This window comes from Microcaecilia unicolor, chromosome 10 (assembly GCF_901765095.1).
Source record: "Microcaecilia unicolor chromosome 10, aMicUni1.1, whole genome shotgun sequence".
Classification (NCBI taxonomy): domain Eukaryota; kingdom Metazoa; phylum Chordata; class Amphibia; order Gymnophiona; family Siphonopidae; genus Microcaecilia; species Microcaecilia unicolor.
In genome coordinates, this window is record NC_044040.1 from 196,441,669 (window position 1) to 196,464,529 (window position 22,861).

General features: G+C 44.4%; 1 protein-coding gene across 2 annotated transcripts in view; it reads left to right on the plus strand.

Moving 5' to 3' along the window:
• The window catches only part of SKIL (SKI like proto-oncogene), a 51,711-nt gene that overhangs the window by 8,485 nt on the left and 20,365 nt on the right, over positions 1-22,861 (plus strand). For both annotated transcript variants that reach the window (XM_030216518.1, XM_030216517.1), the window contains exons 3-5: positions 16,653-16,750; positions 19,161-19,390; positions 21,579-21,742. In XM_030216518.1, the coding sequence (XP_030072378.1) occupies positions 16,653-16,750; positions 19,161-19,390; positions 21,579-21,742 (492 nt within the window). The remainder of the gene's footprint in view (positions 1-16,652; positions 16,751-19,160; positions 19,391-21,578; positions 21,743-22,861) is intronic.

Consider the following 22,861-nt stretch of genomic DNA (forward strand, 5'->3'; position numbering starts at 1 on the left):
TCCCTACTCCTCCCCTTGCCTTGGAATCAACTGTCAGTGACATCACTGACGTCAGTGCATTCTAAACTGCCTAGCAGACCACTTCCGAGGGAGCCACGGTCCCAGGCACATTAGAATGTTGGAGGTGAGAATTATTATATAGGACTAGCACACAGGGGCGTAGCCAGACAGCAGATTTTGGGTGGGCCTAGGCAAGAAGTGGGTGGGCACCAAATGTTCTCTCCTCCACCCCCACACCAAAAAAATATCTCAGATGGTGGGAAAATGCTTCTCTCCAGTCTCCACCTTGGTAGTCTGCAGCAGGCATGCGCTGAAAACTGAGCATGCGAAGGTGCCATTATTGTGGAGAGCAGCATTTTCATTACCATGTGCTACTGTTGGATGGGCCTGAGCCCTAAATGGGTGGGCCCCGGCCCACCCAAGCCCACCTGTGGCTACGCCACTGCTAGCACATTATTGATTTTGTGCACGTATTCTGCCAGTTCGTATATCTATCACTAATGATACTTAAGATTTGGCCAGATTATTATTGCTGAAATTACTGGCAAGATAAATAACACTGGCAGCCGGGCAGAGACTGTAGTAGCATAAAATGTGAATTTCTTTTGGTAACCAATTGATGTTCATTAAAGAACTGCAAAAATGACAAAAGACTGTTGGCATCTTACAGATAATTTCTAATGAAGTCGACTCTAAAACTCATGCATCAATAAATTGGTTAATTTTACTGAGGCAATAACCTCATTTGACAAAGATGTCCTCAAAGCTCGGGCCTTAGATTGGCTAATCTCTTAGTTCCACCAGCCTCTTTGTTTTTACTGGTCCATACTACCCCTCTGGAAGAGTTTAGCATTTCAGACTTTGGAGAAAAGGTAAATGACACAGACATTTAAATAATCAAGATTTCTGAAAGTAGTCTTGGAAGCTGTAGAAGTACTTGAGTATCCAGAAAGAAGCAAGAGCTGATTTTGCAGTGTTGTAGGTGAGGGTGAGAATGAGAGTAAATACTCTAGTTTATTGCTATTGGGTAGTACCTATACATTATGTACCCTTGGTTATTTTGTCCGCACGTTTATCTCCAGATTCTGTATATGGCGAACAAAGTTGTGCAAGAGAGGGTCCAGGGAGTAGGGTAAATAGGCTGTTCCAAAAAACTAAGGGATATGTAAGTTCAAACAATGATCTTTATTGGAACAATCACAGTAGACTCAAAGTTGCATGCCCAATTTGCACACTCAATTTAATTGAATAACGAGCCACTTAGTACCAATAGTTGGTGCTAATTGGCAACAATTTGAATTTACATACGCAGCTTGCAAGGCGCTATTCTGTAAAGATGCATGACGTTCAAATATTTGAAAGGTATTAATCCGCAAACGAACCTTTTCCGGAGATGGGAAGATGGTAGAATGAGAGGACATGAAATGAGATTGAAGGGGGGCAGACTCAAGAAAAATGTCAGGAAGTATTTTTTCACAGAGAGAGTAGTGGATGCTTGGAATGCCCTCCCGCAGGAGGTGGTGGAAATGAAAACGGTAACGGAATTCAAACATGCGTGGGATAAGCATAAAGGAATCCTGTGCCGAAGGAATGGATCCTCAGGAGCTTAGTCAAGATCGGGAGGCGGGGCTGGTGGTTGGGAGGCAGGGATAGTGCTGGGCAGACTTATACGGTCTGTACCAGAGCCGGTGGTGAGAAGTGGGACTGGTGGTTGGGAGGCGGGGATAGTGCTGGGCAGACTTATACGGTCTGTGCCCTGAAGAGCACAGGTACAAATCAAAGTAGGGTATACACAAAAAGTAGCACATATGAGTTATTTTGTGGGGCAGACTGGATGGACCGTGCAGGTCTTTTTCTGCCGTCGTCTTCTATGTTACTATGTATACATTTTTTAGCGTGGCTACGGGAGGGACATGAGCAGGTCAGGACGTTCACTAAAGATGAAAGCACTATTGTAGAATTTGAGGGATCTGCTTGAGGATTTATACCAGGTTTCAGTTGGTAGAAATCCTCACGTCAAAAGTGGGGTGAGAGTCCCGATGCCGCATGCTATTTTATAAATGGTGCCCAACTTGCTGTTACAGTAACCCTCTTTTTTGGGGCAGCATTTACTGAATATAATCCTTTACTCCTGAGAACCATGCACTGGTCTGCCCTTTTAATGCTTGAAATGTTTCTAGGAGGGGGATGCATTTGGTACGCAAAGCTATTCATGCAGCATTGCATGTGACAGCAATGGGAAGAAGAATTTCAATGTAGTGATCCATTAAGTTACCGAGAAATAAAAGCAAACAAACAAGCTGTAGGTGTGACCCTTTTATTAAATGAACTCAATTCAATTGTGACTAGATTTTTGAGAGTTAATACTTCCACCATGTGGTTAGTTCAAAAGAAGCGGTGGATGATGCTTCCCAAATATGCAAACAGAAGCATTGTATCTTTGCTAGTTAAAATCAAAAGAAAAATTGGCACGAAAGTGTGATTGTTGCATGGAACAGTCTCCCAGTGGCAGAGACAGTGACAAAGCACAAAGGGTTTCTCAGGGAGAAGAAGCAATTATAAAGTTCAGTAGGGCTCATTTTCTCTGTTAGGCTGTATTCTGATGTTTTGTCTAAAAGTTATGAGGACACACTAACAAACAAGTCGTAGGTGAAAGTTTGTTTGTATTTTTTATTGGACTTGGGTCTATAAAGAAAAGAGGGGGACCCCAACAGGCTCCATTCTGCCCATTACAGTCAGTCTGTGAGTCTGTGGGACACACCAGCCCAAGAGTGAAGGGTGTGCCAAAACAAATGCCTGCCCAGGATGCTGCTTTGTCCAGTGACTCTTCTGAAATACATGTGTTACTAGCTTTTGGGAAGTTGAGGCCCATCCATCATGAAATCAATGCACTGGCAAACATTTACTATGTCTGTCAAGTAAAAGGGTATTGCCTGCAGTTTGTTTTTTGATCCTTATGTCTATATATCTAAGAGATTGTTTTACTAAAGTGTGTTAAGCATTAACGCCTGAAAACAGGCTACTGCACGCCTACGTGTTATGTAAAGAAAAAAAAAAAATTCTGTCAGGGGACATGGAAATGTTATCCAGGTAGTTTGCCTGTTTCCATGTGTTAAATTGCATGTTACTTGTTGTTTTTTATTTTAAATCTGTTGGGGGTGGGGCATGGCATGGGCATTAAAGTATTATCCAGATAGCGCATGCTAACTGGCTAACTGAGGAAGGTGGTAAGTGGTCCCATGTTAACTCAGCAGGTACCATGCACTAATGAGAACATTAAGGCATGACTTGCAACAAAAAGTAGTGGGAATGCCCCCCCCCCCAAAAAAAAGGATTGCTCATGATTCTTTCTGCAAAATTTGTAAATTTGGGTTGCTTTTGGAAGCAGAAGGAAGTCCATGCTAGCCCTTAAGTGCTGGTCATGAGAAACAGCAGCCCAAGCAAAAGCACACATTGGCGTCTGTTGCCTGCATCTACATATAAGCAAAAAAAAAAAAAATTAAAACCACTTGGAGATCGAAAAAGAGAAAGCTCCGTTGCTGTTTAGCGATAATAGAAATAGCTGTCAGGAGAGAAGCCTCTATGTATCCATACCGGTCGAGGTAACGTGCTGGTCGTGTCAGGCGCAGCAGGGTACTCTTAATCATCTCAGTTTTGAATGTAGATCCATTCAAAAATTTGGGAGTAATGTATGGCTCACCTTGACAGAGATCTTTCATTTTAGTGGCCCAATGCTATATAAATATTTGTTGTTCAAGGGTCATCAAACATATAAATGGCAAGAAGTGTACTCACTCGCAAATGCGCAGTAGAGACCCTCTCTGTCCCGCCCCCGCGTCAATACGTGATGACGGGGGCGTGACAGAGAGGGAACCTGCGCACCTGCGAGTGAGGGAACCACCACCGCTCCCTCCCCCCCCAGGGTTGCCGCTACCGCTCCCCACACCCACCCGGAGTCGCCGCCACCACCCACCCTCCACCCAGCCCGGGTACCTGGCTTCACTATTCAAACCGCCGGAACGCAGCACACAGCTCATCTGAGCTGCCGTTGGCCTTCCTTACCTGCCTGTGTCCCGCCCTCGCCGACGTTACGTCACACAAGGGTGGAACACACGCAGAGAAGAAGGAAGGCCGACGGCAGCTCAGATGAGCTGTGTGCTGCGTTCCGGCGGTTTGAATAGTGAAGCCAGGTACCCGGCCCGGGTGGAGGGGTGGCGGCGGCGACCTATCCGGGGGGGGGGGGGGCTTTCAACCCCCCCCCCCCTTCCTTTACTAGCCCGTTTTTATGGGCTCTACGGCTAGTTGTTTTAATAATATGCTAAGTTCTGACGAATCTATGCTTGTCAATACTATGCTTTCTTTAGCTCTGAAAGTAGTTTTGTCCCACTGGAAGACTTTGCATCTAGCTTCTCATCAGGAATGGTGGAATTTGTTACTCCAAACTTACACGTTTGAAATGTATCTGTCTAAAAAAAACACCACGCTTTGCCAGATATAAGAAAAAGTGGTCTTAGTGTCATACCTGTCATCAGTAAGATGAGCAATGTTGCAAACTCTTTAGTGTTATATGTATGAACTATTCTGTCTGCTGAATAGATCCTCAACCAATAGGAAAGGAGAAACAGGGGTGATATGATACAGACATTCAAATATTTGAAAGTCATTAATCCGCAAACGAACCTTTTCCGGAGATGGGAAGATGGTAGAACGAGAGGACATGAAATGAGATTGAAGGGGGGCAGACTCAAGAAAAATGTCAGGAAGTATTTTTTCACGGAGAGAGTAGTGGATGCTTGGAATGCCCTCCCGCGGGAGGTGGTGGAAATGAAAACGGTAATGGAATTCAAACATGCGTGGGATAAGCATAAAGGAATCCTGTGCCGAAGGAATGGATCCTCAGGAGCTTAGTCAAGATCGGGAGGCGGGGCTGGTGGTTGGGAGGCGGGGATAGTGCTGGGCAGACTTATACGGTCTGTGCCAGAGCCGGTGGTTGGGAGGCGGGGATAGTGCTGGGCAGACTTGTACGGTCTGTGCCAGAGCCGGTGGTGGGAGGCGGGACTGGTGGTTGGGAGGCGGGGATAGTGCTGGGCAGACATACGGTCTGTGCCAGAGCCGGTGGTTGGGAGGCAGGGCTGGTGGTTGGGAAGCAGAAATAGTGCTGGGCAGACTTGTATGGTCTGTGCCAGAGTCAGTGGTTGGGAGGCGGGGCTGGTGGTTGGGAGGCGGAGATAGTGCTGGGCAGACTTATACGGTCTGTGCCAGAGCCGGTGGTGGGATGCGGGGCTGGTGGTTGGGAGGCGGGGATAGTGCTGGGCAGACTTATACGGTCTGTGCTAGAGCCGGTGGTTGGGAGGCGGGGATAGTGCTGGGCAGACTTATACGGTCTGTGCCAGAGCCGGTGGTGGGAGGCGGGACTGGTGGTTGGGAGGCGGGGATAGTGCTGGGCAGACATACGGTCTGTGCCAGAGCCGGTGGTTGGGAGGCAGGGCTGGTGGTTGGGAAGCAGAAATAGTGCTGGGCAGACTTGTACGGTCTGTGCCAGAGTCAGTGGTTGGGAGGCGGGGCTGGTGGTTGGGAGGCGGGGATAGTGCTGGGCAGACTTATACGGTCTGTGCCAGAGCCGGTGGTGGGATGCGGGGCTGGTGGTTGGGAGGCGGGGATAGTGCTGGGCAGACTTATACGGTCTGTGCTAGAGCCGGTGGTTGGGAGGCGGGGATAGTGCTGGGCAAACTTATACGGTCTGTGCCAGAGCCAGTGGTGGGAGGCGGGTCTGGTGGTTGGGAGGCGGGAATAGTGCTGGGCAGACTTATACGGTCTGTGCCAGAGCCGGTGGTTGGGAGGCGGGGATAGTGCTGGGCAGACTTATACGGTCTGTGCCCTGAAGAGCACAGGTACAAATCGAAGTAGGGTATACACAAAAAGTAGCACATATGAGTTATCTTGTTGGGCAGACTGGATGGACCGTGCAGGTCTTTTTCTGCCGTCATCTACTATGTTACATCCCCCTCCCTCCTTTTTTTTCCTTTCTCACTTCTTTCTTCTTCTCTCCCATAAATCTTTGATGATGTACTTGAATACTTGCCTTTTATTACACTATGTACTAGGTTAGCATTGTTGCTTGTTGTTTTTTTCTCTTTTGTAACAAACTCATTAAAAATATTTAAACCAAAAATTAAAACCATTTATATTTAGGCCACAGAAAACAGATGCCAATGTGTGCTTCATGTTCGGGTTTTACCAGGCGTATGCTCACAGGAGCCAAGCTTACCGCAGCACTGTTCTGCGTGTGCACCAGCACAGTCCTCCCACCGTACTCCCTAATGCTCAATCCTGTGAGTGTGCCTATATTTGCATCTCATTAGCATTGAGCATTAGGGTGTTGTGTGCTGTTCCAGCGGTATTTTTACTGTGCTATTCAGAACAGCGCCAAAGTTTTGAGCATCACAACAAGCCTGCTGTTTAGTTCTGAGCAAGAGACCATGAAAATTCGGGCCCAGATGCATGAAAGACATTGGTAATTCCCGTTCCCTACCGATTCCATAGCGAATCGGTAGGGAACGGGAATGCATCAACGATAGGGAATGCAAATGAGCTACTCATTGTAGCTCACTTGCATTCTCTAGTCCTTCGGTACCTGAGTCGGAGAATCGGGACGTCCCTTTAGATTAGGCTCCTCTTCCTGGTCTCTTCAGCTAATCAAAGCGGGCTTAGCTGGCTGTTGTCAGCGAAACGCACTCTGATTGGCTGAAGAGACCAGGAAGAGGAGCCTAATCTAAAGGGATGTCCCGATTCTCCGGCAACCAGGAAAATAGAAAAATTTCGCTGTGGAGGGGTAAGTGGCGCGGCGAAGACTCTCAAGAAGGGGGAAAAAATACACGAGCGCCGGCAGAACAAAAAACTGCAAAAAAAAAAAAAAAAAGACGTCTCTCAGAAGCGCAGGGAGAGTACGTCCTTAAAGGACGCCCCTCACATGCGCTCCCTGCTTTTTTCTTTTTTACCTTTTTTGGGGACCCTTTTCCTTTCCGATTCCCTCACAGGAGCCCTAACAAGAGGTCAGACATCTCGTTAGGGTTCCTATGGTAAGGGAATCGGAAAAACGGTAGTGCATCTCATTATAATGGGCTGCAACGGTACTGCAGCTCATTATAATAGCTTTTCAAACATTTGCATTCCGTTTTCGTTGCCTGCTACCGTGGCAGGGAAAATGCCCTTAGTGCATGCCCGGGGTGCACTACTTGCGTTTTAAACTGGCTGGAACCAGTTTAAAACGCAAGTTGTGGGCTCGTTAGGTTTTGTGCATCTGTGCCTCGGAGTTAAGGCTACAGTGCCATTCAAGCTTCCTGCCTGGCTTTCCTACTGTGTCTCTTACTTGACGTAGATCAAATGATACTGACAGGTCAGCAAGCAAGTCTAGACATAACAAGGAAACATAAACACCAGTTTAACTGCTGCAGCAATGCTGTCCTCTGTGCTGTTACCTGTAAGAAACGTTGTCAGATTAAGATAATACGGCACAACAGTCAGTCTAAATTGCAAATTTCTGCAAAAATTTTAAAGCTATAACTGTTCATGAAATAAAAAAAAAATATTAGCATCAAAACTAACTTGCTACTGATTCTCAGAAGTTCCCACACAAGTACCGTTTCTGATAAACACAGCATTTCTCTCCCAGTTGCACGCTCACATTCAAGAGACATTTTGAGTTTGTTTTTGAGTGAGACATCATTTATTATAGTGATCTGTATGAAATAACCATAGTAAGATAAAAGTATATCTGGTTATTTTTTTCAGAAGCAATGCACTGCTATATTTAGAACTGAGCCATCTTTCTGACTACCCTTGAACTTTCCAGTTCTACACTGGTTATAAATTGAGTAATATCTGTAGTAGACACTCCTTCCTTTCTGAGGAAGACATCTTTGTACAGGTCCCTGAGGTGAAATACTTCCTGTGTAGCGAGAGTACATTAGGACCTGATGTCAATGCATATGTACTCCAAGAGGAATGGCCTAGTGGTTAGGGTGGTGGACTCTGGTCCTGGGGAACTGAAGAACTGAGTTCGATTCCCACTTCAGGCACAGGCAGCTCCTTGTGACTCTGGGCAAGTCACTTAACCCTCCATTGCCCCATGTAAGCTGCATTGAGCCTGCCATGAGTGGGAAAGCGCGAAGTACAAATGTAACAAAAAAAAAAAAAAATTAACGTACAGTTATCATTTTTCTGTCTACAGGAAAAAATTGCTTAGCACATAAGCCCCTAAAAGCTTCTTGTTAAAATCCGATTTGGCAATGTAAGGTAGCAGAGGTTGAGATCCAGGATTCTGAAGGAATACTACAGCTAGCAAGTGTGGGCAAGGAAGAGGTTGCCCAGTACTCCAGCCTCTAGCAGTGATACAGCCCTTTTGAATCAGGCAAACACAAGTCTAGAAGGAATAGGGTGAGGAGTGCCGGAAGCAACCTGATAACTCTTGTCTAGGACACACTTTTGTCCACTGATTGGCCTGACAGCAATGTGAGGCCAAGCAATATTATCTTCAAATATATCATGATGCATATTGACTTTTTTAAACTTCATAATCTCCATTTTTATCATTTTATTCAGGATGTGACTCGGTTTAAAAATATTGCATTTCTTGAAAAAGAAATGAACCTATTATTTTTAGGAGGCTGTGTGGCAAGAGAAAATAAACATTATAATGCTACTAACTCTCATTTCTTTTTATCTTTTCTCTTTCCCCAGTAATAATGTTTCCTCTGGAATGTCTCTTAAGTGCAGTTTTCAGACTGTAACAGTGATTATCTTCATTTTATTTAGTTTTGAAGGATGAATAACTGAGTCAGCTGTGTTAGGGTGTGAAATCCACCAGTAACATCTATAACAGCACAGGCCGCTTCCTCTTTGTTGCTTAACAAGACTCTCGTTGCCCACATCTCTGTTCACATTAAATCTGTATGACCTAGGCAGCACTGAAAAATACCACTCGTACTTCAACCCTGAAGAATATTGTTTGACTGGTAATTTTCAGTTCCAGACCTTGACCATCCCATCCCCAGTGCATGCCTCTATGCAGGATGAACAGATATGTAGAAAATGTATGCATTGGCTCAAAAATGTATGTATTTTAAAATTTTCATCATGTATCACAAAAGAAACATCATCATTCCAACCTCTTATCAAACAGAGCTGCACGTACGAATTCTTTACCCTTTGCATAAGCAGAGAGACCTACTCCAATTTTATGTCTGTATTTTCAACCAGGCCGGCTGTCTTTTGGAGTTCCGTCTTTCTTTTCTAATTAGTGGAATATGTTTGGCCTGGGCCTCCAGGATGGTATTTTTGAACATCGTCCATGCCTGTTGTACAGTTTTTACCCTCTCAGTTGTCCCCCTAAGTTTTTTTTTTCCCACTGTTCTTCTAATTTTATCATAGTCTCCTTTTTTTTAAGTTAAACACCAACGTATTTGACTTCCTGTGTGTAGTTACTTCAAGGTTGATATTAAAACTGATCATATTATGATCACTGTTATCAAGCGGCCCCAGTACCATAACGTTCCTCACCAGATCATGCGCTCCACTAAGGACCAAGTCTAGAATTTTTCCTTCTCTCGTTGGCTCCTGCACCAGCTGCTCCATAAAGCTGCCCTTGATTTCATCAAGGAATTGTACTTCTCTAGTGTGTCCCGATGTTACATTTACCCAGTCTATATTTGGATAATTGAAGTGACCCATTATTATCACATTGCCCATGTTTCGCTATCAAAAACCGTCTTCAGGGGTCTTTTATATCTGAACAAAATAATTATACATATAATTATTATACTTTAATTTATACAGACTTATACGGTCTGTGCCCTGAAGAGCACAGGTACAAATCAAAGTAGGGTATACACAAAAAGTAGCACATATGATTCTTGTTGGGCAGACTGGATGGACCATGCAGGTCTTTTTCTGCTGTCATCTACTATGTTACTATGTCTAGACCCTGTCTCATCAGTATGCTTCTACATATGATGAACTGCATGTTCTCTAGAATTTGTCTAGGTGTTGCCTCTTTCTGTCATCTCACTTAGGATACAGACATTCAGCAATCTTTCATGAAAATATGACATTGCTGGTGCCTGCCACGGATCTTCATGTTTTGCCCACCTTGCAAACTGGCTGCTGTTATACAGCAGATCATGATGCTCTGCATATATTTAACAATATCCTCTGGCAAGTACAGTAATAGATACCGTATTTTTCGGACTATAAGACGCACCGGACCATAAGACGCACCTAGGTTTTAGAGGAGGGAAATAGGAAAATTTTTTTTTTCCTATTTCCCTCCTCTAAAACCTAGGTGCTCCGGTGCGTCTTGTCCGAATCCCTCCCTTCGAGTTCGGGATCGCCGTCAGGGTTACCTCCTCCCCCCCCCCCCCCGGCCCTGTCACCACTTCTCCCCTTACTCAAGTGATCTTCCCTGGTGGTCTAGTGACGTCGGGGCAGGAAAGAGCCCCCTCTTTCCTGCCCAGCGCGCTGCTCTCCATCCTCTTGTATGCATTGGCGAGATTCAAAATGGCCGCCGAGAATTGAAGTCTCGGCAGCCATTTTGAATCTCGCTGAGACCGTCAGGCTGCATACAGGAGGATGGAGAGCAGCGCGCTGGGCAGGAAAGAGGGGGCTCTTTCCTGCCCCGACGTCACTAGACCACCAGGGAAGATCGCGTGAGTAAGGAGAAGTGGTGACAGGGCCGGGGGGGGGGGGGGGGGGGGAGGAGGTAACCCTGACGGCGATCCCGAACTCGGAGGGTGGGCGGCCTGCCAGCCAGCCAGCCAAATCTACCTTCGGACTATAAGACGCACCCCCCATTTTCCTCCCAAATTTGGGGGGAAAAAAGTGCGTCTTATAGTCCGAAAAATACGGTATATGACAGGGTCCTCTAGTTTACCCCAGTCAATTCCTTCAAAAAGGCATCGATTTGCCTCCAAAATTGTTCCACCACTGGACAATTCTTCCACACATGCAGTCTCTCCAGCACAGGTTCAGCACAGTTATAACCATTTTCACTATATTAGCAGAAGTAGAAACCCTGGAGACATTAGAGACAGTGGCCTCCCATTTTTCCCTTGAATGTATCCCAAATATCTCTTCCGTTTTTTAAAATACTAGATTCCTCTCCTAACAACCCCCTCAATAAATATATTAGCCATGTCTTTCTCCTAGGTCTCCCAGTAGTAAGGATTCAAAAAGGGGGGAAGGGTCCCTGACTTAAATCTGCTTGAATAGCTAGTGACTGCAAAAAGTGCCTTAATTGTAGAAAAGTGTAAAATGCATGTTTAAGACTGTACTTGTCCTGCAGAGCTGTAAATGAGGACAGTTCTCCATCAGAAAAATTGAGCTAATGTAACCAGCCCCTTTTCTCTCCTAGTTCCCAAAGATTGGGGACACCATCCCTAGGGGGAACTGCTGGATGTATGCGAGATGCATAAGCATAAAGAATTACTTATTCCATTCTAAAATATGCCCCGAATATGGATCTGCCCCCCCATATAAGACCTTAATAAATGTTATGGGGCATAAGGTCTGACCTGTACATACAGTTCTTTAATGTGTTTTAATGCCACTCTACCAGTGCTTTCATCTGCACAGCATAGTAATACTTCTGCAGGTCCGGTACCCCCAGGTTTTCACATTGCCTAGGCCCGTGATCTATACTATTTAAAAAAAAAAAAAAAAGAAGGGTGGGGGGGGGGGGGGGGGGCACTATCCAATGATATAGCCAGTCCAGTCAGTCTCGGAGCAAGTATGTGTAAATACAATGGAGTTTGATTCTTTGGACTCTCTCTCCCTCTCAGCCTGTCTTGTGTCCCCCAACTCATACTTTCCTTAAAAAAACATCTTTACCATCAACCCTATCTGTCAGTCTTGGTTCCCATCATCCTGTCCCTAACTCCTCCAAGATGGATCTGCTTCTGGTTTGATAATGTCCCCTGATCTTTCTCAGAGTATTGCTGCAGGCACTGCTTCTGGGACGGCTGTTGTGGTTTCTTTCAGTATCATGTGGTTCTTGGTGAGCTCGATACATGTGGTGTCCAAACATCTTCAGCAGTAAGAGGGTGGAAAGGAACCAATTTCAAGTGATCAGTCTCCCCACCAGGATAAGATGCATTGGAGCATCTTATCCTGGTGCGATGACTGATCACTTGAAATTGGTTCCTTTCCACCCTCTTACTGCTGTGTTCTGTCCTTGTGGAGAGTGTGAACCCCATTTGTCTTTTCGTCCCAACATCTTCACCATTCGCACAGTCTTGCAAAAGTAGCATGAGAGTTTGTATGCTGTATAACTCAAATTCGCTGAGAGCCACACAGTCCTGAAGGAAACTAGAGCAGCTGTTTTGAAGACCGTGCCAGTAGAACACCTCTGGTCAAGGTGGGGAAAATTATGTATTGAGAGAAGAGTGTTAGGGAGCCACACCTGGGGTCAGTAGGGGCTGCCATTGTTCCTTGGGCCTTGCAATGAAGAACACTGGCCTAAGCAGTATCATCACCTGCCTCCAAATGAATTCAGATACGTATCCAGTTTAGGAGCTTGAGTTCACAGTCTGCAATCAGTATAGGCAGGGTTTGGAACAGGTACAATAGGTGGAGTAGGACAACCATTTTGACAGTCACAATCATCTTGGCTATATATGGTGCCAGCCCTCCCATTTCTTCAGGTCCTTACATATTTTCTATAGACATGGAGGGTAGTTAGCATTATGGGGGCAATGCTGCAAAGGGTGCTAAAAGGTGCCAAAAATCTGAGCACCAAGCTACTATTCTTTAATGGCAAATTTGTGAATCAAATCTGTTATAGAATTGACAAGCCTAAGGACATAAGAATAGCCATACTGGGTCAGACCAGTGGTCCATCTAGCCCAGTATCCTGCTTCCAGCAGTGGCTAATCCAGGCCACAGGTACCTGGTAGAAACCCAGATAAATAGCACATTCCATGCTACCAATACTAGGACAAGCAGTGGCTTCCTCCATGCCCATCTCAATAGCGGACTATGGACTTTTCCTCCAGGAACTTGTCCAAACCTTTTTTATGCTTGCTCATTGGAATCCTCATGATACCATCTATGCCCCTCCCTTGTGTACGCCCCCTTGCAGTTATGTACTAGAGAACTTAGTTGCACTCATGCCTGTACCTGCTTTTAAAGTATGGAAGTAGAATTAAGGGGTAAATGGCTGGGATCTGGATTCCTAGATGACATAAAGGGGAAGTTTTATACATTGTTCCCATCTGTTCCTCTGCTAATCAGGTTGATTTGATTGATTTATTTATATCCCTTCTTACTCCTAAGTTATATTGACCTTGGAACCTGACAATTTAACCATATTCCATCCGTTTTTATTTATTTATTTATTTTTATTATTTTATTTTAGAATTTCAACATAACATTCAAGTGTGTACTTGAAAAAGACAGAAATACAGGGAAACCCCTTAATGGAGGAAATAAACATCTTCCATTGGTCCACAATATTGCTAGAGTCAAGCAGCAAATAAAAATATAGAACCCCCTCCCCCTAATAACAAGGCAGATCAATTTTACACAGTGACAGCCAGATTAAGTGCTAACCAAGGGGAACTACCATTGCAGTTGGACCTCCCTCCCAAACCACCAAAAATTCCAACAATTGCTTAGGATCAAGAAATAAATTGCCACCATTAAATTTTATGTAACATAGAACAGGAACTTCTAACAAGTAAGATGGCCCCATCGCCAAGACCCTCTGGCAGAATCCTAAAAAGGTCCTTACAGTGTCACCAAAGAAAGGCCAGGAAAAATATCAACATTAGAACCCAGAAATTGTTCATACATATATCTGAAGTAATTACATAACACCAAATTTCTGTCCAGTTCCAGGCCAGAGGTTACTAACGGGGTGCATCTAAACACCCTGTATTTCCAACTAGGCCTGGATATCCTCAGACCTATCTAGAAATACCTTCACAGTTTGCTATAGGGACAAGTCCAGTATCTTGATGTCTTCCCCATATGGCATTACAGTCGATTACCACTGGTTTCTGTAATGCACCTGAGGGTGGTGCTGTGCTGAACCAACCCAGCAGCACCTGAAGTTGTTACAGTTTCAAATCTTTGATCTCTGTAACCTCTCTCCTGGCTAACTCGGGTGGGGGGATGGGAATGGGGCATTCCACACACTGACTAACTTCTGCCCCTTCTCGCAAACAGTGCGGAGTCCAACAAACTGCTTCCTGATCTTGGTGGAACCAGTCTATCTTCTGGGCTCAAAGACGCCCGCTCTGCACTAAGGCCTGACTCATTAAATGTTGGGCCCTCTAAAGGCACAGTAGCAGATCCATAGGTCGTGATGCCAGCAACCTCAAAGGTGGTCTGAGTCAGTTCAAAAACAGAACCTTGCACTGCAGATAGGTATGTAACCTGCACAGATGGGGAGAAAACAGTTTAAAACAGACACCAACACAGGAGCTGACTCACAGCACTTCTGCCTGAAACACCGCCTTGACTCCCGCAGGTTTGTGACATGCTTCGTCTACTTTCTCCTCAGGGGTCTGCTGATATGGGTGGCCCTACAGCTAGCCCTCCAAGTCATTGAAACACACAAGTCCCTCCACCACTACAAGGTGGCGTTGCTTCAGTGGGGTGTTGGTTCTTTTGTTACGAGAGGAAGTGTCTCCATGGGATGGACTGTTGAGAACAGATACATTTAAAATGGCTTCTTAGAAATTGAAGGCCTTGCCACTTCCAAAGAGGAACGAAGGGAATTTCACAGGAGTTTTCGTCCTAAAAACAGCACCAGTATAAAATAAGTCCCAAAACAAACTCAAATTTTAAATTATTTATAAATCCAACATGGCTGTGTTTCACTGTAGAGATGCTTTAGGGGTAACCCTCCTCCCCACTAGAATTGAGAATAGAAATAAAACATACGCGTACTGACAATAAGCGTTTCAAAAATATAAACAATAATAGATAAATACATCAGTGTGAATGAGTCACTTATTTGTTTTAATATTTTTGAGAGAGTATGATTTGTTTGCTGGAGTGGGGAGGCTCTCTGGCTGTTGATCTTTCTACTCTTCATTTTTATCCGATCACACTTATGGTTTTGTAAACCATTTTTAATGAATTTGTTCAGTAAGACGATAAAATAAATAATATTGTCTGCAAATAATGATAAATGTTTTCACCCAACTTCCACCTCTCTAACATCTCTGCTATCATGTATGCATCTTGCTAGGGGTTCCAACATTAGCCCAAAAAGGGGAAGAGAGAAGGCATCCCTGTCGCCTTCCCCTAGAACAGTGTTTTTTTAATACAAGGCCTGGGGGCCAACGGTGGCCCCCATTGTCTTTCTGGGGTTTTTTCCCCTGCTACTCTGTGCCTCTACTCAGGCTCAGGGCAGAAAGGGGAAAGTGGATGGGGGAAGAGCCACATGCTTGACGGACAAGGCATTTCTCGGTAGCAAAAACAGAATGCTCGCAACCTTGAGGATACCCCCAATGAAGTTTGAAGGTAGGCTGGTGGAGACGGATGTCATTGACACGCACTGGTCAGCAGTGTTGTGGCCCAGCATGGGAATATATTGGTCTTTCTTCAGCTCATTAGAATCCAAAGTGGCCCCAGCTTAAAAATTAAACCTGCCCTAAAGTATTCTGCAGCGTACTCCTCCAGTCAGAAGTTTTAGGAGCCAAGGAAAATATCTTTCCTCATCTTTCTGTATTTTTCTGTTTTTGCTTTCTGCCCTCCTTCCAGCCTCTTCCCTTTCCTTTTTAACATTCTCTGCCCTCTCCAGCACAACCTCTCCTCCAACCTTGCTCTCCTTCCTCTTCTAGCCTCTCTATCCTCTCCAGCCCTTCACCTCTACAAGGCTTGTCAGGAGGGCCTGGGCTAGCTGCAACAACAGTGTCATTTACCTAGAATGGTGGTAGTGTCTTAGCTGAGCCAGATACCAGAGTACTGATTTTTATGCACCCTACCCAAGAGGTTTCAGCTCAGAAATGGTCAGAATACTCTTCTCCAGTGGCGTTCCTAGGGGGGGGGGGGGGCGGTGGGTGCGGTCCGCCCAGGGTGCATGCCGCTGGGGGGGGGGGGGGTGCCGCGCTCGCCTGCGCCTGTCCTCCGTTGTTCCATTCTTCTTATCTGCCCTGGAACAGGTTACTTCCTGTTCCGGGGCAGAGAAGAAGCATGGAACAATGGAGGACAGGCGCGCGCGGCACCCCCCCAGCGACGTGCACCCGGCCGGGGGGGGGAGCTGCACACGGGGGGGGGGGGCGCATCAGCAATCCGCCCCGGGTGCCAGCCTCCCCCAGGAACGCCACTGCTCTTCTCTAATTTAAAACTAGTATCAGAGTTGCACTAAGCATAGGACTGTGAGCTGGTGCATGCCTACACTGTGCTGTATGGATTTCCTTTTCTACAAGTCTGATATTTATTTCATTTTGAAGGGTTAGCTCAGGAGAAGTGCTGCAAGAATTGTTAGTGTTAAGAGTACGACTTTTTTTTTTTTTAATATAAATGTCCTGGGGAGAAATGGTGTGTCATTAAATGTCAGAGGCTCTTTTACCTGGCTACCTCTTGAGAGAGCATCAAACAGTCTGCTTTAAAATTAAGCAAATCTTATTTTCCCTCTTGATTTATAGTCTGATCTTGCACAAGGCGTGGACTTCCCACAGTGGTTTCCAGTTGTAAAGCAGGAAGGAGATCATGTGACCCAGCAACATTCACTAATGCATCCCAGGTAAATCTAAATCCCTCTACATGTTGCTATATTCTGCCTATTATTTCACATGCCAGCTCTACAAATGTTAGACACACTGCCTGAAAGTAAAAGGAACGCTGGGTGGTTGTGTGATTCAGCTTTTCTGATTTGTACTTGACAGTCTGGGATTTTGCATCAGTGTTCACCACTTTTATATGAGAAAAATGGTGCAAAAAAAAAAAAAGGGCAGAGGTCCTCAATTTTGGTCCTCATGATTTCTAGGTAGGTTTGTTTTTTAAGGTTTCTACAGTGACCCTCTCATTTTATAATCTTGCGCATACAGGTTATAGAATAGTGCCAGTTATGATTATAAGTTAATTGGCAAATTAGCCACTAAGTGGCACTAACAACCTATAAGAATGGATAGTTGGAGTTAATTTGCACTGATTGGTAGGGATGGGCATTTTTTTGCAAGGATATGGAAAATGTCAATGACCTATCCCATGCTGCATGTTGTTATCAAATGAAAACAAGCAGAACCCCCCCCCCCCCCCCCCCACAAAAATTGACGTTTCATCGTTTGCTGATAATAGGCCCAATCTTTCAAGAGAGTGTGCATTATTTGCAAAGAGGGCACTTATTACGCATGTGCAAATCACCGCAAAAAGAGTGTGCATTCAGCAATTTGTTCGTGTGACAAAAAAAATAGCCAAACAAATAAAATGAACATTCCCAGAAACTACCCGGGAAGTGATACAAAATGAAAAGTTTCTGGCTACCCATCCTTACTAATTGCACTTAATCGCTATTCTAGAAACTTCATGTGGAAAATCTATAGCATGTAACGGAGGGGGGATGGAGTTGGGAGGGGTATGGGTGGGCCAGAGGCATGCCCAGCACTTACATGCTAAGATTAATCTAGAATACTGTTGGTTATGTGCGCAGCTGCAACGTTTACTACTACTAATCATTTCTATAGTGCTACTAGACGTACGCAGCGCTTACACTTGAACATGAAGAGACAGGCCCTGCTCGACAGAGCTTACAATCTAATTAGGACAGACAAACAGGACAAACGAGATAAGGGAATATTAAAGTGAGGATGATAAAATAAAGGTTCTGAACAAGTGAATAAGAGTTAGGAGTTAAAAGCTGCATCAAAAAGGTGGGCTTTTAGCTTAGATTTGAAGACGGCCAGAGGTGGAGCTTGACGTACCGGCTCAGGAAGTCTATTCCAGGCATATGGTGCAGCAAGATAAAAGGAACGGAGTCTGGAGTTAGCAGTGGAGGAGAAGGGTGTAGATAAGAGAGATTTACCTAGTGAATGGAGTTCCCAGGGAGGAATGTAGGGCGAGACGAGAGTGGAGAGGTACTGAGGAGCTGCAGAGTGAATGCACTTATAGGTCAATAAGAGGAGTTTGAACTGTATGCGGAAATGGATAGGAAGCCAGTGAAATGACTTGAGGAGAGGGCTGATATGAGCATAACGACACTGGCGGAATATTAGTCGTGCAGCAGAATTTTGAACAGATTGAAGAGGAGAGAGATGGCTAAGTGGGAGACCTGTGAGAAGCAAGTTGCAATAGTCTAAGCGAGAGGTGATAAGAGTGTGGATGAGGGTTCTGGTAGTGTGCTCAGAAAGGAAAGGGCGAATTTTGGTGATATTATAGAGAAAGAAACGACAGCCGCTGACATGGCATAAGCATCTGTGCCTAAATGTTGGCATGTATATGCCTGCTTACACTAGTATTCAACAAGAGCGCATTTGTGCTTAGCGCACAGCTCCTAGCACTTAAATTGAGATGTGTTAGAAGTAGAAACCTAATTAACTAGACCCGTTTGGGACAATGAGAGCCAGAAGTGGCCTAGTGGTTAGGGTGGTGGACTTTGGTCCTGGGGAACTGAGGAACTGAGTTCGATTCCCGACACAGGCAGCTCCTTGTGACTCTGGGCAAGTCACTTAATCCTCCATTGCCCACCGCATTGAGCCTGCCATGAGTGGGAAAGCGCGGGGTACAAATGTAACAAAAAAAAAAAAAAAAAGAATGGAGACCTTTTTCAGTTCATACACAGCTTGTATATTCATGATGTATGCATGGGGTTCTGATGAAAGACAGCATGGCAGTGACAGTGTCTATCTTAGATTCATAAAGGTGGTGCTGGCTAAGCAGGAAGAACTTTCACCAATTTTTCCTTTTGCATTTAAAAAAGGGTTGTACGTATGGTGCTGCAGCATTTTGCTCTGCTAGTAAAAGGAATGAAAACATACCAAGATTCTCATTTTCTTAGATATCAACACTGTTAAGAGTTCTGTACTACTCCCATCTGCCCAGGAATGAAATAGTCACATGTAAAAGGGGAATCTTAATGATTTTGTTCAGCTGTCAGGTCTAAAACCTTTCTAGCACTGCTGCTTTAAACTCGAACTGTGATTTTTTTCATTTTCTAGCTACTACCTGTACATGTACGATAAGGTGGTTGCTCCAAATGTGTCCCTTTCATCTGTGGTGCCACGGTATAAAGATCCCTCCAAGAACTTTGGTAAGGTTTCAGACGGAAAGTCAGACAAACGAGCAGCTAGTGGTAAATCGAAAAATGTCACCTCCTATCCAGAATTGTCCCTCGAAGAGCAGGAGAAGGTGGATTTAAGAATAAGCATGGAAATATGCAGTGCCTCTGGTGAGTAGGTTATGTTCTCTTTCTACCCTTTCTTAGAAGGTTGACCTCTTTTTCTATCTAGTTTACATAGAGGTCGGTCATAGTAACATAGAGGCATATTTTCAAAGCACTTAGCCTTCCAAAGTTCCATAGAAACCTATGGAACTTTGTTTCTATGGAACTTTGGAAGGCTAAGTGCTTTGAAAATATGCCTCATAGTAACATAGTAGATGACGGCAGAAAAAGACCTGTATGGTCCATCCAGTCTGCCCAACAAGACAACTCATATGTGCTACTTTTTGTGTATACCCTACTTTGATTTGTACCTATGCTCTTCAGGGCACAGACCGTATAAGTCTGCCCAGCACTATCCCCGCCTCCCAACCACCAGCCCCGCCTCCCAACCATCGGCTCTGGCACAGACCTTATAAGTCTGCCCAGCACTATCCCCGCCTCCCAACCACCAGCCCTGCCTCCCACCACCGGCTCTGGCACAGACCGTATAAGTCTGCCCAGCACTATCCCTGCCTCCCACCACAAGTCCTAGCCTCCACACTTCCATCCAGCTATCGCCCCTACATTTGCACCTATTTACGCATGAAGAAGAGTCCACCCTGGACGGAGTAGCTAGGAAACACATTCTGTAAAGTAGATAAGAGAATGGCTATAATTCCAGAGGCTCTTAAGCGGTCTTACCAGACTATCATGCACCTCCTGAAGACCTTCCTGCCTTTTCCCTTCCCTGCTGATTATATTGCTCGCAAAATGGCATGGAAGGTGTTTGGGCCATCCTGCCCTGTTGACAGCGATAACAGTAGGCGGTTAATACAGTAACTAAGCCAGTCCTCACTCGAGGCCTTGTCACTTTCATGGAAGCTGTGAGCATGATCTAGCACAGTGTTTGCTGTCATTGCTTCTCCTTCCCCTCCTTTCACTAGGCCCAGGAGTATTTCAAGCAGCACCAGTGATGAATATGATATCTAGCTATGCATTTTTTATAGGATTGTTCTGGCAGGGGTGGTGTTGGGGTAATCATAACAGTTGAGATTTTGATAATTAAAACTCAAGAGGGGGAGCACCTAGGGCACCTAATATCTTTGCACCACTTCTTGTGTCACCCCTGCTTAATTCATATTCTGTGTGTTTACTGCACCAGTGATATTCACTTCCAGGCTTCAGCGGTGCAAATGGTTTGGGATTTCTTGCCATCTTAATAAACATGCTTGTGAATGCCAGAGTTGATGATTTTAAAATTTTGCATGGTTTTAGTTCTCTTTATTTGTTCGGAAATGGTTTTCAAGGGTGATGATGCGGAGGAACTGATAGAAATCTCGGTGAACCTAGAAGATGTACTAAGCCAAACTGACAAATTAAAGAGTAGTAAATCACCTGGACCGGATGGCATACTTCCAAGGGTACTTGGAACTCAAGTATGAAATTGCTGATCTTGTGTTAGTAATAGGTAACCTGCAGAAGCCTGCGCGGCCACATTGGTGATCTGCAAGGGCCGACTTCTACATGGAATGTTGCTAGTGGAATAGCAACATTCCATGTAGAATCTCAAATAGTAGCAACAGTGGAGGAGTGGCCTAGTGGTTAGGGTGGTGGACTCAGTTCCTGAGGAACTAAGTTCGATTCCCACTTCAGGCACAGGCAGCTCCTTGTGACTCTGGGCAAGTCACTTAACCCTCCATTGCCCCATGTAAGCCGCATAGAGCCTGTCATGAGTGAGAAAGCGCAGGGTACAAATGTAACAAAAATAAAATACATTTGCATACATTCACATACATGCAGTTGCATGGAAATCTAGGGTATCTTGAAAACCTGACCCATTTGTGGCCCTCAAGAACTGGAAGCAAATACCACTCTTAGTTCCCTGTTTACTAAGGTGCGCTAAAGTTGCTAGTTCACCTACAGCTCAGCTTAGTAAACAGGGCCCTCAATTTATTTTACTGAGAGCATGTGGCTTAAAATAAGTATGAAGACGTCTTTCAGATGTCTGACTTCTTGCATTTAAAAGTTTTTCTGTTCCTGTACTGTACCTGATTTCTGAGATTCTTAGAAGCAATTTTCATTAAGTTTTATTGATATATATGAAGAATATTTTCTTTGATTAATGAGATAAAGATATGATTGTTTAACTTTATTCTGTGATAATTACAATTCTGAAGCTGTCTTTAACTATTAATCTTTCATGGTTATATTACAGAACCCAAATACATGGACAGTGATACACAGACCTCCTATTCGCCTCTTAACAAGGATGCATACGAGGATGATAAGGGACGAATTATGGAGCAAGTAGTGAAAACCTACCTTGAACAGCAAGACAAACTGAATTCTGTTTTGCAAAAGAAGCAGCAGCTGCAGATGGTGATTAAACCACGTTCCTTTTTTATGCGCTTCACCAGAAATCAATATTCTTGTAGCTATAGAATAAATAAAGTGCCCAAATCTCATTTATTGGCAGTGACCACAACAGCGTAGTCTTTTCACTGTTCATTATCGGGGGAGGGTTTGGCTAACCCAAGGTTGCCAGATGGTCCCCACTTGCAGGGCCTTGAATCAGCGTAGTAATTGGATCAGCTAATTTGTTAATAACATTAGAGAGCCTATTATGTGCTTGTGGTTTCTTTTATAGTAAGGCAGACGTGCACATCATGTTGTTCTAACGTGAACAGATTAGACATCTTTATATATTTCAAGGTGTACTTGCAAAACTGACATTTTGTGCGGCAAACCTCACTGCATGAAATGAATAGTGGACGTTAGTATTTAAACTAATGCTTTTCTCAAGGCTGTGTAAACCTGAGCAGCTAATAACATTTTTGGACTATAATATGCAGATTTATAACCATTTTAAAACATGAGGCTTTTAGGTTATATTACCATGTTAGAAATTGGATATTGCCCAGCTGCTGAAATATTTTGGTTGTAAACAGCTGGGCCTATCCTCTGTAATGCAGCATAATGTTGCGTATCTATAGTGCAGATTTATTTTTACAGAAACAAACTTAGGATGTGGGACTAGAATTGTATTATCCTTTTGTTTTTGTTTTTTTTTGCTGGCTTTCATAAACATGTTGAACTCGAGTAATCTGTTCCTCGATCAACAGTTTCTAAAAGCAGCCACCGCACGGCGGGCCCTTGGGACAACGCGTTGTCACTGCAGAATTCCACTGTGCTGCAGGTTTCCCATTAAGGGAAAGCATTGTAGTGGTAGTATAGAGACAGTAAAATAATGAAAACATTTCTCCCCAACAGTCGTTGAAGTTTTAGAATATGTACAGTGGTCCTTGCAGAAGTGTGTAAGTTTAAGAAGTTGTAAAACTAATAGTTTATCACATTGTGTTATGACTTCTCTAAATATAGATGCTAAGAAAATGCGCATTTTTTTTCTTGCTTTGGATACATTTTTACTTATACCTAATATCATCAAGAACTGGATGCTACTTTAGGAGACGGACAGTTTTCCAAACCTTGCTGAAGACT